At 37.0% G+C, this 19568-nt stretch overlaps 1 protein-coding gene across 4 annotated transcripts; it reads left to right on the top strand.

Moving 5' to 3' along the window:
• LOC109227482 lies at nt 2000-4968 on the top strand. 4 transcript variants are annotated; one of them, XM_019392661.1, is made up of 4 exons: nt 2000-2499; nt 2601-2722; nt 3957-4115; nt 4762-4968. In XM_019392661.1, exons 1-4 carry the CDS (start codon nt 2278-2280, stop codon nt 4859-4861), a joined length of 603 nt encoding a protein of 200 aa, XP_019248206.1. In that variant the 5' UTR covers nt 2000-2277; the 3' UTR covers nt 4862-4968. The 4 variants fall into 4 exon arrangements, with proteins under 4 accessions (XP_019248206.1, XP_019248207.1, XP_019248209.1 ...); XM_019392664.1 differs by having other exon boundaries at nt 2411-2499; nt 2588-2722; XM_019392663.1 differs by having other exon boundaries at nt 2411-2499; nt 2585-2722.

The raw sequence follows: 19568 nt of genomic DNA, 5'->3' as shown, positions 1-19568 counted from the left end.
AAAAAAAGGATATAACGCCACTATTTCTGGCGCTATATCACTGTCAGTGTATAACGCCAGAAATAATGGCGTTATATCACTCACAGTGTATAACGCCAGAAATAGTGGCGCTATATATTAACGGTGCTGTTACCGTTTATATATAGCGCCACTATTTCTGGCGCTATATATATTTTTGTTAGTTTTTTTTTTTACACCTATTTATATGTTTTGAATCCAAAATAGCAACATTTTGGTTTCGGACTCTTTAAGTTACTCGTATATCGGAATCCTGTTCGGACAGCTAAATTTGTCTCCTTTCCCTTTTGGCATTTTCTTGATTCTATCTTGTCAACTCAGAGAACTTAACCCCATATAGCGAGGATTTTCATTTTAAAAATTGGTTGTATTTCTTCCGGATTGTGGCAACTTCTATTAGCTTCTCCTTCCAGAGACTTAAAAGAATACACCTCTATTTAGGGATAAGGATCTAGAAGAAAGGAATATATTGTAGATACTTGATCTGTCTCACTAACTCCTCAAAGTGATTGCTAACTACATCATTTGTCATGAGCGGACGCGGGACAAAGAAAGAATAATAAAACGAAAGAGATTGATGTGTAATTAGTTGATTGGACTTTCTTTGTGAGTAACTAAATTGGTGATAAAACTGTATTGGCTGTGTGTACTTAAATCATGCATTATGGGACGTTGAACACATCATACCTACTTCTTCCTGTCACTTTTATTTGTTCACTATATTAAAAATATATTTTCACTTTTATTTGTTCACTATATTAAATCAAGAGAAAGATAATCTTTTTTTTTTTTCCTGTTATACTCTTATCATTAACTACTTATTCCTCAAATTATTTCCCAAGACTTTAGGAAATGCTATCATTATTATTGGTAAAATTATAAAATATGTACTTCATTTATTGCAAAGTCAAAACAACTAAAAGTGAACGAAGTACATGCTTAAAATACCTTTGAACGGATGCGGAAGAGTTTGTGTTGTAAAAACTAAGGTAAACAATTGCGGTCATTGCGTCTAGTGGATTTCTTTTTATCTTGTTATTCTTTTGAGCTTATTTTTCCTTTTTGAGAACCAAAGTCAGGGGACGTACATTTTACCAGATTAAAACTATTAGAAACTGTTTATGAGTATCTAATTTTACCAAATCAATTAGGATTCCTTTAAACAACAAAGTAGGAGTGGTTGATAACGCAAATGCATTTTTAAACAAAGATGCCACCTTTTATATCACGCGTCACAAAATTGATTTAAGTATTAGCTTTTCCTTTATCCGTTGTCACCAAAGGACGATTTAAATATTAGCCACTTACGTTTTTGCTATGTAATCACACCACACATACGAATGACAAAATGTACTGTCCAAAAGTTGTATAGGAATTTGATTCTTTTTCCTCGCAAAGTTAATTAAAGGGAGAAAATAATTTTCATAATTATGATACACTGGTGCCTAAGGTTGCAGATTCTCGAGGATATGGCCCTTGATAGGAAGTTGTGGAGGTCGAGCATTAGGGTTGTAGGTTAGGAGATAGGAGGCTAGTATGACATTGTTTTGTTTTAGGCTGCTAGTGGCTCCAGTTGTGTCCTTAATACTTCATTAGAGTTGTAGGTTAGGCTGTAGTATGTTAGTGACTCTTGTTGTGTCCATATTCCCTTGCGTCTGTAGTACTGTGTCATTATTACTGCTTAGTGTTATTATATTTCTCTCTATTTTTTAGTTATTATGTTGCTGGTGTTATCTTCTGGATTCCTTTGCTGTTACTGATACACTGTCTTTTTTCTTTTTCTTGTGCCAAGGGTCTATAAGAAACAACCTCTCTATTCATCCAGAGTAGGGGTAAGGGGTCTGCGTACACACCACTCTCCTCAGACCCCACTTGTGAGATTTCAGTGGGTTGTTGTATTTTAACCAAATATGTAATTCAGGCAAATGGAAGTTGACTAAATCAATGAGTCTCTTTGTGTTTTTGCTAAAAAGTTAAAACGAAAAGCAAAGAAAATTTCTTCGCCCTCCCGGCTTTTACTGTTCCCAATCCTATAATATGGCGGACACGCAAACTAGCAGAGAAACTACCCATCTTATATTGCTATTTTCTCCTTCCAATTAAAGGTAAATATCCAATTCACAAATATAATAAACAAACATTCCTCTGATTATTTGGAGAGAAGACTAGAAGTACTCTATAGCTGAAAACAAGCTCAACTTCTATCCAAGAAAACACACAAGTAAGAGAAGAATTCAGAAAGGCTTAGAGGGGTTGAATATGGATGTAAAGAAAATTGTGGTAATCGTAGAAGATGTGGAAATAGCAAAAACTGCACTCCAATGGACTCTTCACAATCTCTTACGATATGGGGATATACTCATCCTTTTACATGTTTTCCCTATCACAAAATCAAGGAGCAAGAAAAAGCTGAAGATTTTACGACTCAAAGGTTTTCAATTGGCTCTCTCCTTCTATGACCTCTGCAAAAAATTTCTCAATGTATGTTATTATTTTCGAGGTTAAATATAGTGGAGTAATAATTTTTATTTTCTTTTGTCTATGTTACTGATCCAATATATGATAGAAGGGTTGTGTTACAGACCAAGACAGAAATTGTGGTTACACAAGGGGATCAAGATGGTGGAAAGATTGCTGACGTGGTAAGGGAAATTGGTGTTTCTACTGTTGTTGCTGGACTTCATGATCAGAGCTTTCTTTACAGGTAGAATTCACGTCCTCTTAAATTTCTTGTTTTAAGTTTGTAATCTCCTGTTTTATTGTTCATTTTCCTCAGAAAGATTTATCTTTTCTTTTGATTGAGAGAACTTTTAGCATCATGGTTCATCTGCTTTTACATTTTGCAATCTTCTGTTAATAATTGATCAACAACAACTAAAACAAACTCAGTATAATCCCACATGCGGGGTTTGGAAAGGGTTGTATATATGCAGACCTTACTCCTATCCTGAAGTTATAGAGGTTGTTTCCAATAGACCTCGGCTCAAGGAAAGATAAAAAGAAAGCAGTAGCACAAACATTAACAACAACAAGATAATAAGATAACAAAGTGAAAGGAACAACACGTAGTAATAGAAATCTGATAATAATAGAATACCAGAGAAATCAATACTACTGGAACGGGAAAGAAATCCTCTCGAGTACCTACTTGTCTTCTACCTTAATTTTTGACCTCTACATCTTCCTATCAAGGGTCACGTCTTCTGTAAGTTAAAGCAACACAATAATTGATCAAATGATTAAATTAAAAATCCGGTAATAAAATTATCAAGTATAGAATTGAGAATGGATAGGAAGTTCCTAAAACCAAAGGCCCACAACAATAGTTGGTCAACTGCCACTTTTTTGTTGTAAATTAGCCTCGGGGGCTAAAATTACCCAATTCCAACCTCTCTTTCCCCCAATCTACTACATGAAGCATTAGATTGAACATGAAGCATCCAAACATAACAGCATAATTCTGCTGTCCTTAGATTAAAATGTACTCCCTCAACCGTCGTGGTTACTAAAAATAGGTGTCTCAAATTATTTGTCATTTTAAAAGTTCAAGACAAAATTGATTATTTTTTTCTTTTTTACCCTTAGTAATAGTTGTTCTTGAAGATGGAGATAAGACATAAATAGAATAAATATTCAATGAAAAGAGATTATATCTTATGACATAAATAAGGGTAGAATAGTCCTATCCCTTTACTAATTAATATTTATTAAGGGGCGTGTAAAAGAGAAATACGACACATAATATGAGACGGGGGAGTAGGACCTAAAGCATTCTTTGAACCACCTAAAATTTCCCTGACAAACTTTTCTAAAATTTGCACTATACTAAAAGCTCCCTTTATGTCTAAGGGGAGTCAACAATTCCTGAGGTAAGAATTTGATTCGTAAAATAGTGTTGAGTGGAACTAAAACAAATGTTCCTTTTATTTCATGCATAGGTTGGCCATGACCCACAACCACATTGCAAGAAATTTGAATTGCAAAGTAGTAGGCATCAAACAACCAACACCACCTATGGCCACAAAGACAAGAACCATTTCTTTTCATGATACTTCAACCAACATGGACTTCTCACAGATTGAAATTGATGCGCTGAGGTAAGAATTTGAATTAAGCATTATTCTTTAATTTCTGGACCCAAATCTCTTACCTGCTCCATATACAATATATAATACGTAGTAGACAATTCTCTACTTTAATTCCCATAGGTTCTAGAAGCAAGGAATAATGCAGAATAAACCAAGGATACTTTATCTTGTTTATAATTATGGTTTAAGCTTCTAAATTCGAAAAATTAGCCGAAAGAGGAGTAAATGTAAAGGGAATTTTACTAAATGGACTATGCTTTGTGATGTTAACATGAATAAATAAGGAAAATAATATAATAGCTGTTCAGAGAAGTGGTGAAGTATAGGATTTTCATTTCAGGCAAAGGGTATCAAGAATTAAATGATTTTGTTACCTGTCAACTTGACAACATATCTGGATAATATCCAATAACTCTGCTAGTTATAATCTAACTTCTGGAGTCTTTCCTTATGTATTTTCTCTTTAAAACCGCATATTAAAAGAACATGGAACATGTAACTTTGTCATTTGTAATTTAAAATTCATGTCACCTATACTCAAGTCACTTTTTGTGTGTAAGAGGACTAAATTGCTAATATGTAGTAGCATATGGTATAAATATAAAGAAAATGACCACAAAACTCCTGACTATTGAATTGTTTGTCATGTATACAGTGTCCCAGAAGTTAATCCACCAAAAATTCCGTACCAAGTTTGTCCAGATCCTCATTCTATCATTTGGAGATCAGGAAAATCAAGAAGATGGGAAACATGACATTAAATCAAGCAAATATTTGTCATTTCAATGGGGAATCCATGTATAATTTTTTCCACCATGTATTTTGTGATAGCAAAAATGACTATACATTTTTTGATTTGACACTTTGACCCACACAAAAGTTAAACAAAGAGAAAAAAATTGTTATACAAAATTCAACAAAACTGATGTCCGAAAGTGCAGGGGTGGTGAATTGTAATTTTTCTTTTCTTTTACCGGGTAATCGACTAATTTTCTTTCTAGTCGACTAGATTCTTGATGTGAGTGATGTAAACAAAATACATAAAAGTAAATTGCAGAAAATAAATGACACCGGATGTTTATACTGGTACAAATTTAGAATGAATCCTATGTCCAGTCCCCTTGGGTTGCAAGGGTGTTCTTTTACAAGTATTTGAAGTTTGTTGATACAGGTAGATTGGTGTTGTTATACACCAACAGCTTCGGCACTATATTAGTTCTTTCCTCGCTTCTCGATACAATGTCTCACCAGTAATTTCTCCCTCTTTCTTCTCTCCCTAGTCACACAGTGGATCTAGAATATACTACAATGCTTGTTTGGAGTAAAACAAAAAGATTGATAGTGGTTCAATCAAAGTATATTCTTCCTTTGCATCTCTTGTTATATATATATGATTTGAACTCCCGTCTTCTAGGCATGACAGATCCATAGATGGAGGGCAACCCAAGGGAGTTGATCCTCAGAATCAATCAAGAATGATTTCTTTCAAGAATAAGATAGAGCTTCCTTTACTGGTCTGTTGCTTCCGTGATTTTCTTTCCTCCGCAAGCCATTGTGATTGAATATTCTATGTGATGTGTGCGATTGAATATTCTCCGTAAATCTTCCACACAGATTGATTGATGAGCCTTCCGTAAATAGCTGGACCCAAATATTTGTTTTCTAAGAAACTCGTAATCACAGCATAATTGATTCCTTGATCTCAACTGGAATCTTGACTTGCATAATTGATTCCCTGATTCTTGCTTCCAGATCTTCACTGGAATCTTGACTTATCCGTTATCGATGCTCTTCCATTTCTTCCGACTTCCTTCTTTGGAATTGTTTTCCTTCAAATAGAAGTAAGTTATTTTCCATCATTAAAACATATATCCAACAATCTCCCCCTTTTTGATGATGACAAAATAACTTAATTCATTTTACTTTTCCGTTTATCGTTTCTTTAGTCGGCTCCCCCTCAACTTGCTGTTAGCTATTTTCGTGTCTTTAGTCGGCTCCCCCTCAACTTGCTATCAGGTATTTTAAGTTGGCTCCCCCCTTATCCTATTGCCCAGTAGTTGACTCTTATTCAGTCAATCGACTGAAACTTACTGATTGTTCCTGCAAGTTAGTGGTACCCTATACTCCCCCTTTGGCATCAATCAAAAAGAGAGCTAAGCAAGTTTAACTAATAGCAGATAAGATTACCAGATAGTAAGTTTAATTACATTCATCCAGATAGTATTCAAAAGCATGCAAGCAAAATAATATATCCAGAAAATCCAAAAGATTGTCTAAGCAGCCAACACAGATCATCGACGAAGAAAGTAGGTGAGGGTGTTGCAGATAGCTTCTTTGAGGTGATCAAAGCTTGAATTCATTGTGACTGAGATTCCATCAACACGATCATGAACTTCCTTGAAAGTTTTCACTGCCTTTTCTGTAATTTTTAGAACCATGACTCTCAGCTTGGACACGTCAGATCCTGTTTCCTTGGCAACTTTTTAGATATCGCCAACTGAGGACTGAGTGGTCTGGAGTAAATCTTTGATGGTAGTCAGCTTGTCATCAAGTGCAACTATCTTTGAAAGTAATTCTGGATTGTTGACACCAGCCTGAGAAGTATTTACCTTGGAACTGGAGGGAATCACTTTGGCTTCAATTTCCTACTTCTTTATCCAAGTACCACCCACAACAACATAACCCATGCTAACAAACGCTCTATTGTTATAACACTTGGAGAAAGACACATAGGGATAGTTTGAGAGAGGGATATTGAAGGCCTCGATGAGGTGAGTGATGACCATTCCGTAAGGGAGACTCGATGGATCTTCAGCACATTCAATCATACAATTGATTACTCAGGAGGACAATTTCACCTTGTGCTTGGTGAGAATGCAGTAGACCAAAAAGGTGTCCCTTTGAGATAAAGTAGTATAGGATCCCGTTCTGGGAAGAATGGTGGTGGCAACAGTGTGGGCAAGAATACGGGTTTCAAAATTGATGTCACTAGGTCCTAATTGATTTGGTAAAGGATCAGACAGGGAATCAGCAAGGCATTGTTTGGCTTGTTCAAACGACACTTCAAAATCATCAGGCCAGGAGTTTTTAAACAAAGTAGAGTAATTGGAACTTATACACTTAAATAGAGAATCAAAGGTAGATCAGTCTAGAACGATACGCTGACCCAGCACGAGTGATTCAATTTTATCATATTTTTTGAATGAATATTTGCATAAAACGTACAAACAAGATCTTCATACACTTTTGGGGGGTTAGAGTAAAGAAATTTTCCCATCCTTGAAAACTAAAGAAACCTTTTACCTTGCAATTTAGGGCTTTCATCTCTTCCAAGTTAACGATTCTTCCATGAGCAATTGATTTTCTCTTGAAAGTGACGAGCTTGTCTCTGTTGGGTGAATCCAGTAGTTCAACTTTGACTCCAACTCACTGTCCAAGTCTATCTTCACTTTTTTTGGGGTGTAATCTTCTACTCCTTCTTCCATGGGGCAGTCTCCAAGGGCCTTTTGGGTTCGAGCATCATTAGAGAGTTTTTCTTGAGAAGATGAGAAACCCTCGGAGTGGTCAGAGTCAATGGTAACTGGTTTTGATAGTTGAAAGGGAGTTTTCCCTTTGGACCGGGTGCTTTTGCGAGTAGAGGCAGACGAGTTTTTCGAAGCTTTATCCATTAAAGAATAGATTACACAGTGAGGGCTCAAAGAAGAGGATGACTTATAGAGATGAAGGGAGGCGTGAAAAGACGGAACTGAACCAACGTGAAAAGGAACAGACACGACTGATTGATTCAGTTTCCATCTTGATTTACCAAAAATGTGGAAATAAGCGCTAAAAATGAAGGCGCTTAATTAATGTAATAGGCAGTAATAATGAGATAAACGATACAAAAAGATTATTTTTACCAAAATAATTAAAACACGCCATCTTTGAAAAGTACCAAAATTTCAATGTCTTAATTTGAAAAGTAATAATGCCAAGTAAATCCCTAAAGTTTTGAAATCTGTCCTCTAGAAGGGGCGAAGTGAAAATATCAGCTAATTGATTTTGAGTACTAACAAATGATAATTCAATGTCACCCTTAAGAACATGGTCTCTAATAAAATGATGCTTGATATCTATATGCTTTGCCCTAGAATGTTGTACTTGATTTTTTGATAGTTAGATGGCACTAGAATTATCATTGAAAATTTTAACACGCTTAAAGGATAGATCATAGTCACTTAGTTGGTAGGTCATCCAAAGTAGTTGAGCACAACATTGTCCTACGGCAATGTATTCAGCCTTACTTGTAGATAATGCAACCTGTTTCTTACTGTTCCAGGAAATAAGCGATTTTTCAAGTTATTGACAAGTTCCACTTGTGCTATTCTTGTCATCTTTATCTCCTGCAAGATCTCCATCTGAAAAACCTTCAAGCTTAAAATTGTTAAGATGTGGATACCATAAACCATGTGATGTAGTCCCAATGAGATATCTAATAATTCATTTCACCACTGTTAAGTGCGACTCCTTAGGAGCTGCTGGAACCTTTCACATCTGCACACACTAAACATTATGTCAGGGCGACTGCAGTTAAGTAAAGTAGGGATCATTTCATTCCACGATATTTTGATTCATCCACTAGTTTTTCTTCCTCATCTTTGTCAAGAAATGTAGCTGGACTCATGGGAGTTCCAAGTGCCTTCGCATTGCTCATTCCAAGTTTTTGTATCAGCTCCTTCGCGTACTTTGTCTGACATATAAAGATACCTTCATCTAATTGATGAATTTGAAGTCCAAGAAAGAAAGTCAATTCTCCCATCATGCTCATTTCGAATTCACTTTATGTGAGAATTCCTTGCATAAGACATGATAGCACTTCCAAATATAATATCATCAACATAAATTTGAATAATTAGATTACTCGAAGATGACCTTTTGATATAGAGGTTAATATCAATCTTACCTCTTGAGAAGGCATGACTAACCAAAAATGAGCTTAGTCTTTCATACCAAGCTCGAGATGCTTGTTTTAGCCCATAGAGAGCCTTAGTCAAGTTAAACACATGGTAAGGAAACTATGAGTTTTCAACTCCAGGAGGTTGTTTAACATAGACCTCCTCATCAATAAAACAATTTAAAAATGCACTTTTTATATTTATTTGAAATAATTTAAAAGCTTTAAAGGAAGCATATGCTAGCAAAATACGAATTGATTCTAATCGTGCTACCGGAGCAAAAGTTTCATCATAGTCCACTCCTTCCTATTAAGAGTAGCCCTGAGCGGCTAGCCTTGCTTTATTTCAGACAACTTTAACTTCTTCATGCAGTTTGTTTCTGAATACCCATTTGGTTCCTATGATTGTTGCGTTTGCTGGCTTGGGCACCAATGTCGAAACTTAATTTTTGTCAAATTGACCAAGTTCTTCTTGCATAGCTTGTACTCGACTTGAGTCTTTCAAAGCTTCATCCACTTTATTTGGCTCTATTTGAGATATGAGTGCAATGTTAGCCTTTTTGTTTAGAGATCCTCTTGTTTTCATTCCATCAGTTGGATTTCCTATGATAAACTTTTGAGGATATTCAGGTTTGCTTCTCCATTTGTATGGTATTGCTTCAGTATGTTGTAGCCGACTCAGTCTGAGATTTAGCATGCTCACTGATATCTTCATTAGTCGACTGCGGGATTTCATTTCCACTGTCAGCAGATTCTTTTGGATTGATCCGTTCACTGATCTTTGATTGATTTTGAATGATCTCTTCATCACTTGCAAAATCTCCTTTCTCGGCCATAGAGTTTTTATCATCAAAGATAACATGAACTGATTCTTCTGTACATAAAGTACGCTTATTATAGATTCTAAAGGATCTACTATTATTAGAGTAACCGAGAAATATACCTTCATCACTTCTTGGATTAAACTTACCAATATTATCCTTAACATTATTGTGGACAAAACATTTGCTTCTAAAGGGATGAAAGTATTCAAGTTAGGTCTCTTACTTTTACATAGTTCATATGGAATTTTCTTCAGAATAGGTCAAATTAAGCACCTGTTAAGAATGTGACATGTTGTGCTGTCTGCTTCTGCCCAGAAGTAGTTTGGTAGGGAGCGTTCCAGTATCATGGCTCTATCCATATCCTGCAGGGTTCTATTTTTATGTTCAACCATTCCATCTTGCTGTGGTGACCCTGGTGCTGAGAAGTTATGAGTGTATCCTTGGTCATTACGAAATTCTTCGAATGATCTGATTTCAAATTCTCCTCCATAATCACTCTGAATAGTTGAGATAAGGTACCCCTTTTTTCTTTCTATCCTTTTGCAGAAGATCTTAAAGTTCTTTAGAGCTTTATCTTTGTGAGCCAGAAATATTACTCAATTAAAACGTGAGTAGTCATCAACAATAACAAAGGCATACCTTTTTCCTCCTACACTAGCAATTCTAGTAGGTCCAAACAAATCCATATGCAGTAGCTGAAGAGGTTTGATAGTGGAAACTATATTTTGGGTTAGAAAGAATTTCTAGTTTGCTTACCAAGCTGACATGCATCACATACATGATTTCTAGAGTAGTTTAGCTTAGGAAGATCAATGACTAAATCATGCTTGGATAGTTTGTCAATCAAATGCATGTTGGTATGACCAAGCTTTTTGTGCCAAAGCCGGGGATCATTAGTGATGGATGCTAGACAGATAAGACTTTCCAGACTATCAATGCAATCTAAAATGTAGACATTTCCATACCTCTTTCCTGGAAGGATGATCTTACCTGATTTGTATTCAATGGCACACCCAGTTTTCTTGACTTTCACTTCATATCCAAAATCACATAGTTGACTGATGCTTAGCAGATTGTAGTTTAGCCCATCTACAAGATAAAATTAAGTGATATCTCAGTTATTGTTAAAAGGAACAGTTCTGATATCGATATTTTTGCCTTTTGAGTCATCACCAAACTTAGACATTTCCTCCATTAATTTTGGTGACTTCTTTGAAGAGATTTTTGTCGCCCGTCATGTGACTGGAACACGTACTATCGAGATACCATTTTCCTTTTGACTTTTCCTGTGGTGTTAGTTCAAAGAAAGATTATTACCTTATTTTAGGTACCCAAGCTTGCTTGGGTCCTTGTTGGTTAGTTCTACTAGGATCAGGGCTGTTTTTAGGTTTCCAAATCCATCCTGAAACATTAGATTTACGAAATCTACAGAAGGAATATTTATGTCCAGCCTTGTTACAGTAATGGCATACATTGGTTGATCCAGTTTTTGATCTTCCACTGGTGTTAGTACTTGTGGACTCTGAACTGACAGGTCCTTTTCCAGTTGACTTGCAAGTCACTTGGTTAGACTCGACAGAACTGTGACTAGTGGATTTACACCTGCCATTAAGTTGCATTGCAATACCTTAACCTCATCTTGAAGAACGTCTCTTTCAATTTCACAAACTTCAAGTTTGAATTCCCAGTCCTTCTTTTCCCTATTGAGTCTCTTTAACTCACTTAGCGTTTTTTGAGACTATTTTGAGGTAAGATCAAGAATATCCTGCAATTCATACATCTATCACAGGTATAGGGTCGTACTTCACTTGTTTCACCTCGTGCCATGAAGCAATTTTCAGTATTTTCTTTACAGTCATCGTCTGATGCATCTCCATCAGTCTAGCAGCAAGAATATTTGTTCATATCATTTTCAAAAATAGTCATGAAACACAAATTTGCATTTTCTTCATGTTCTGAGCTATCTTCATCGCTCCAGCTTCCGAATGATTTACTTTTGTTCAACCCTCTGGAGACTTTTCTTTTAAGATCAGGGCATTCAGCTTGAACATTGCCATACCTTCTACATTCAAAATATTTTCCATCATTTTTGTCTTGTTCATTATATTGTCTGATTCTTCTAGATGACTTCCTACCCTTTTTTGTGTTTCTGTATCTTCTCACCAGTCCATTCATTTTTCTTGAACCATGACAATTTCTCCTTCAAGAGCTTCTACGTCGTCATCAATATGGTTCTCAGGTTCTTCAGTTGTAGTTAGGCAACTATTTTCTTCGTCTCTTCCTGACGCATTTTCTTGAGATGTGTTCTCTCAAATTCTATGAGATCTCCACGTAGTTCATCATATGACAGTTTGTCCAAATCTTGAGATTCAAGCGCAACTACTTTTGTCTGCCATGTGGTAGACAAACTTCTTAGGATTTTTCGAACCTGATGACCATTTGAGTAGGGTTTACCAAAGGCTTTCAGATCGCCAATGATTTTGCTGAATCGTGCAAACATTTCCTCAATGGATTCACCTTCTTTCATCTGGAAGTGTTCATAGTCGTGAACCAACAAATTTATTCATGTTTCTTTCACTTTGCTAGTTCCTTCATAAGTAGCTTGAAGCTTGTCCCACATTTCTTTGGCTATATCACAGCTTGAAATTTTCTCATATTCTTGTCAAATATAGCGTTGTAGAGAAAATTTTGCGCCTTAGCGTTAACTTGAACAACATCGATTTTCTCTTCTGAGTAGTCGTCTATATCTTCAGGATCAGCGGGTAGTTGTCCTGCTGCTGGAAGTGGATAGTTTCCCTTTTTGATAACACGCCATACTTTGACATCATAGGACTTTGCATAAAATTTCCATGTGCACCTTCCGATGAGAGAAGTGTTTTCAGTTGAAGTATGGTGGCCTTACTTGTGAGGTCCCTTCTTTAAAGAGTGCACCATCAGTTACTTAAGTTGACGTGATCTTTTCTCACTTGCTGTTAAGCAAATATATGAGACCTGCTCTGTAACGATCCGATCGGTCGTTTTGAGCTCTAGCATGTCGTTCGGCAGTTTGAGAGTGTGAGCAGCTTCACATCAGGTATTATGACTTGTACGCATGGTCGGAATTGAATACCGGGAAGTTCGGAGTTGATTTGGAAAGAGAATTCGCATTTTGGAAGCTTTAAGTTAGAGGAATTGACAAGGATTGGTTTTTTGAGTAAACGACGGGATTTGAAGGTTCCATTGGGTTCATATGATGATTTTGGGCTTGGGCGTGTGTCCGGATCGGGTTTTGGATGACCCGGGAGCGTTTCGGCGCCTATTGTGGAAGTTAACATTTTGGAAGAAATTCATAAGTTTGGGATGAAGTGCATTTCAGTGTTATCGATGTCCGTTTGGGATTCCGAGTCCGGGAATAGCTGCGTATGGTGATTCTGGTATTCAGAGCGCGATCGGAAGTGGATTTGGAGGTCCGTAGATCATTTTGGAGTCATTTGGCTAAAGTTAGAAATTTGAAGGTTTTTGGGAAGTTTGACCGGAAGTGGGAAGTTTGACCGCAAGTGGACTTTTTGATATCGGGGTCAGATTCCTATTCCGGAAGTTGGAGTAGGTCCATAATATCAAATATGACTTGTGTGCAAAATTTGAGGTCAATCGGACGTGATTTGATAGGTTTAAGCATCGAAAGTAGAAGTTTGAAATTTTAAAGTTCCTTAAGCTTGAATTGGAGTGTGATTCATGGTTTTAGCTTTGTTTATCGTGATTTGAGGCTTCGAGAAGGTTCGTGTTATGTTATGGGATTGAGTTGTGTGATTGGACGGGGTCCAGGGGGCCTCGGGTTTGTTTCAGACGTGTGGGAGGAGTTGGAAGAACACCAGATTTTCTGGTGTTCTTGGCACCAGTTGCAGGTCTCGCAAATGCGAGAAGTTGTTTGGCAAATGTGAACCTCGCATTTGCGATGAAGGCTTCACATTTGCGATTAAGCCTGACCCCAGGCAGTGTTCGCATTTGCGACACTTTGGCCGCATTGCGATCCCAGCAGAAGTCGCATTTGCGACTCTGTGGTCGCATTTTGCGATCTCAACAACTGAGCTCGGGCTTCGCAATTGCGAGGCTTTTGTCGCATTTGAGACCCTCGCATTTGCGAACCTGGTATCGCAAATGCGACATCAGAGGGCTGTGTCCAGCTCTTTTAATGGGGGATTTAGGCCATTATTTCATTTCACTTCATCCTTTTAGGCGATTTTTGGAGCTTTTGGAAGAGGGTTTTCATCTAGCACTTTGAGGTAAGTAATTTCTACACAGAATGAGTTTAATACATAGATTATGGCTAGATTAACATGTAAAAATTGGTGAAATCAAGGGTTTAGATGAAAAATCTAGGTTTTGGATAAAAATGAGATTTGACCATGAAAATGGTTATGGAATGGAGTAGAAATCATATATTCTTGATCCTTAGGTTATGGGTAACAACTTTCTTCAAAAATTTCCGGAATCCGGGCACGTGGGCCCGGGGATGAATTTTAGGAACTTTGCATTTTGGGTTGGAAAATTAGTTTAATAATTAGAATATCAACTTTTGAGCATGTATTGACTAGTTCTTACCCTATTTGAATAGTTTTTGGATCGTTCGGCTCCGATTTGGAGGTTTGAGCACGTTCTTGAATTGGGATATAGGCTTCGGAGCGAGGTGAGTCTCCTTTCTAACCTTGTAAGAGGGAATTGTCCCCATAGGTGAATTAATTGGATATGTGCTTCTATTTGTGGGGGCTACGTACGCACGAGGTGACGAGAGTCCGTGCGTAGCTACTATTATGCTTAAGTCCGGGTAGTCTAGGACCCAAAAGCATGCTTTACTTGTAATATTTTCAATCTTGTGGTCAATTTGAAATGCTTAAAACATATCGAATGTATAAATAAATTTCTAAAAGGCTAGACATCATTTCTTGACTTTTAAAAGAGAAACCTGTCTTTTCCTGAATAATTGCTCCTTCATGAATTCTTGATTTGACTGTTTGAATGTGTTTATCTATTGTGGAACGGGCCGAACGCCTCGGTAGATTAAATAGATGCATCTGTGGTTCGCGCCATTCGACCCTCTGGCAGTGCACGATTTAAATATTGTTGGATCGGGTCGTACGACCTCGGCATGATTTGCGCATGTTTGTATTGCTTGACTTGTTAATCTTATAATGATGATATTGCTTCCCTGACTTGATGTAAAAGTATAAAGGATGAAAATAAATTTGGAAAGTTCCTATTAATAAAGGGATTGTTCACCTGCTTCATGCTATTAAGTTGCAACTGTTTTTACATAAATCCTCGATTTGCTATATCATTGGTATATTATTATTGGACCACTAGTAAGTGTCGAAGTTGACCTCTCGTCTCTACTTCTTCGATATTAGACGGGATACTTACTGAGTACATGTTGTTTTTGTACTCATGCTATACTTGCCGTGCATTTTTATTCCACAGGCACATGTACCTCTAGTGGCATAATGGGCGTACCAGCATGGATGATAGGAAGACTTAGGTGAGCTGCATCCCTCGAGGCGACCCCCAACCAGCATAGTCTCTTTCAGTGTATTGTATTTACTTTCTTTCCAAATTTATATTCCGTACAGTTATTGTACTTTATTTGATTTCCTAGTGATTGCTCATGCATTTGTGATACCGGGTTCTGGGATGATTATGGGATTATTTAATATTAAGTTTGTTAAAGACATCAATCTTTATTCAGTGAAATTCATTACTTATTGTTTACTGTATAAAGGAAATGATTTCAAAGATATTAAAACAAGAAATTACAAGTTAATTGGTGTTGGCTTGCCTGACAATGGTGTCCGGCGCCATCACGACCTTTAATGGATTTTGGGTCGTGACATGCTCTGATACCAATTAAAAGTGCAAGGGGGATGGGGTGAATTGTAATTTTTCTTTTCTTTTATTGGGTAGTTGACTAATTTTCTTTCTTATCGACTAGATTCTTGATGAGAGAGATGTAAAAAAAATACATAAAAGTAAATTACAGAAAGTAAATGACACCGAATATTTATACTGGTTCGGATTCAGAATGAATCCTACGTCCAGTCTCCTCGGGTTGCAAGGGTGTTCTCTTTCAAGTATTTGAAGTTTGTTGATGTAGGTAGGTTGGGTGTTGTTATACACCAACAGCTTCATCATTATATTTGTTCTTTCCTCGCTTCTCGATACAATGCCTCACCAGTGATTTTTCTCTCTTTCTTCTCTCCCTAGTTACACAGTAGATCAAGAATAGACTACAATGCTTGTTTGGAGTAGAACAAAAAGATTGATTGTGGTTCGATTAAAGTATATTCTTCCTTTGCATCTCTTGTTGTATATCATTGATTTGAACTCCAGTCTGTTAGGCGTGACAGAACCATAGATGGAGGGCAAGCCAAGGGAGTTGATCCTCAAAATCAATCAAGATTGATTTTTTCCAAGAATAAGATAGAGCTTCCTTTACTGGTCCGTTGCTTCCCTAATTTTCTTTCTTCCGTAAGCCGTTGTGATTGAGTATTCTCCGTGATGTGTGTGATTGAATATTCTCCATAAATCTTTCACACAGATTGATTGATGAGCCTTTCGTAAATAGTTGGATTCAAATATTTATTTTTCATGCATATTTGATGTTAAGATTAATTATATCTTCCACTAGTTTATATAGTTAGTGTATTAGTGTTAGCTTAGTTAGAGTCAATTAGTGGTCGAGTATAGACAGGTGTCAGTTAGCTGTCAGTTAGTGGTTAGTTGGTTAGCTTAGCTCTGTCTTTACATACTTATATATAGTGGGAGGAGTTCCATTTTTACACAGATTTTGAATGAATGATATAGAAATTCTTTTCCAGAATGTTCTTCTCTTCTCATCAAATAACTTCGAGTTCATGGTGCTGAGCTTCCGTCATTGTTGCTGCTGCATTCTTAGCTCAGATAAGGAAGAAACTATGGTTCCATTGCCGGAATTTTGATATGGTATCAGATCAAGGTCAGAAGCTCCGATTCGTTTTTCCAGATCTGTTGAATCTAGTTTCATTATCCTCGATTTTGTTTTGATCATGTTCATGCAGACTTTGATCTCATCGATTTCAATATATTTCTCTTAGAATCCTCTATCCGAATTGTAGATCTGTAGTTAGAATCTTGTGTTGGTTGATTAGTTGAACTTTACACCTCGTAAGAGATGGCTACTGATAGAGATGTTGAACAGCCTATACCGACGTTGGCTGAATCTCCTAATTAGCCAATTGTTGACACTAGTAGTCCTTTTTATATGCATCCCTCTGATAATCGGGAATAGCCCTAGTTCCTATTCTATTTGATGGATTTGGTTATCGCTCATGGAGAAGAGGTGTGATGAGAGCCCTATCGGTGAAAAATAAACTAGGCTTTATCAATGGTGACTGCAAAAAGCCAGATCCAGACTCCTGAAGCTATCGATTGTGGGAGAGATGTGATGATATGGTGACTTCATGGATTTTGAATTCCTTGGCGAAGGAGATTGCAGACAGTGTTGAATATGTGACAGATGCAATCGAGTTGTGGAAAGATCTTGAATATCGATATGATAAGACAAATGGAACAAAGCTCTACCAAATTCAAAAGGAGATTAACGACTTGTCTCAAGGAGCTCTTGATCTTACTGGTTACTATACAAAAATGAAAAAGTTGTAGGAAGAACTTACTACTCTGATTACTAAATCTCATTGCACCTGTAATTGCACATGTGGAGCGAGGGAAAGTATGCACAAAGCAGAACGGGATAGAAGATTAATACAGTTCCTTATGGGACTGAATGAGACCTACACTGTGGTTCGAGGAAGTATCCTCATGATAAATCCTTTTCCCACAATTGCACAGTCCTTCTCATTGCTAATTCAAGAGGAAAGACAGAGAGAAATTAAGCCTCATAACCACTTAGCTCTTGAGTCATCAGCCTTAAATGTCAACACAAACAGGACAGCATCATTCAAGACAAATTATTCACCTAATAACTCTCAGGGCTATAGAAACAGACCCTTCTGTGATTACTGCAAGAGGCCAAGGCACACGAGAGAGAAGTGTTATAAACTTCATGGCTATCCTCAAGGCTTCAACCAAAATCAGAATCCAAATCTAAGTCACAACCAAACTTCCAGTTTCAATCAAAATCCAAGACAAAACTATAACTATGAGAATAACTCTGGTATAAACCAAAGTACCAGGTTCAACAGGGGAAATAGAGGAATGGCTAATGCACATGTAGCAGCCACAGATACTCAGCATACTGGTGATGAGAACTGCAGTGCTCAAAATGTCAGTCTCATGAAGGAAGAAAACAGTCAACTTGTGAATCTACTATAGCAGTTCCAATCAGGAGGAGGGAGAGACAGCTCAGACAATGTCAACACTTCATCAGCAAAATTTGCAGGTATCATAGCTTGCACCTCCTCTATTGATTTTGGGGAACTCTCATGTGAATGTTTCAAAAACAAGACTGATTCATGGATTATAGATTCAGGGGCATCAAATAACATGACCTTAATAGATCATTACTAACCAATATAGTAACTCTATCTTATCCCCTACTCGTCATTCTCCCAAATGGCTACAAAGTGAAGGTGACTGAGATTGGTTATGTTGTACTTACTCCTAAGATCACTCTAAATAGGGTAATATTTTTTCCTTCCTTTAAATATAACCCGATTTCTGTTCATTCTCTATCTTCTCATCTTGGTTGTCTTGTTGCCTTCATCAAATCATGTTGTATACTGCAGGCCCCTTCAATGAAGAAGCCTCTGGTTATTGGTAGAGTCAAAGATGGACTTTACATCTTATGTCCAAGGTGCTTGAAGAACAACAATACAAGTCCTGGAGCAAATGTCATTGATTTCCTGTCCACCCCTGTTTCTCACTGCACTTGTAACACACAATGTTCACTTCATCCTATTGTAAATACAACATCTTATGTCAATAAGTTTGTTTTCTCATCTTCAATTGTAAATAGTCCAAGTGCATGCATTGAAAAACAACTTCTTTCTGAGAGTTCATCTTCTAATCGTCCTAGTTCTTTTTCTCATCTGTGTGTTGGAAACAATGTGGATGTTCTGTGGCATAACAGATTTGGGCATGTTCCCCTTGTGAAAATGAAAAGTATTTCCTCTATCCCTGTAACCTTTTCTTCCAAACAACCCTTTAATTGTACCATCTGCCCAATGGCCAGACAGGAAAGGCTCCCATTTCCTCAGAAAACTAATACAACCAATAAGATTTTTGAGCTTCTACTGGAATCTTGACTTGCATAATTGATTCCTTGATTCTTGCTTCTAGATCTTCACTGCAATCTTGGCTTATCTGTTATCGATGCTCTTCCATTTCTTCTGACTTCCTTCTTTGGAATTATTTTTCTTCAAATAGAAGTAAGTTATTTTCCATCATTAAAATGTATATCCAACAATGTCAGTGTGGGGTAGCAAGAGGTGTTTGATCGTGCAACTATATTCCAAAAACAAAATAGCGAATCATTTCATTACTTACCTGAGGTTGCGCTTGGCTACTTCAGATATGTGAGAACAGTGGCGGAGCTACTAACTAGTAGCTATGGTTTCGCCATAATTTAGTACCCTTGATTCAGATTCTGCATTTGTGTTGAGAAGTCTACTTAATTAATACTCCATGTGTTAATAATCTATTCTAAGTTTGTAATCAAATAGATGCGATTATCTAAGA

Source organism: Nicotiana attenuata, chromosome 6 (assembly GCF_001879085.1).
Source record: "Nicotiana attenuata strain UT chromosome 6, NIATTr2, whole genome shotgun sequence".
NCBI classification, from domain to species: Eukaryota; Viridiplantae; Streptophyta; class Magnoliopsida; order Solanales; family Solanaceae; genus Nicotiana; species Nicotiana attenuata.
This window is presented reverse-complemented; position numbering and strand designations above follow the sequence as displayed.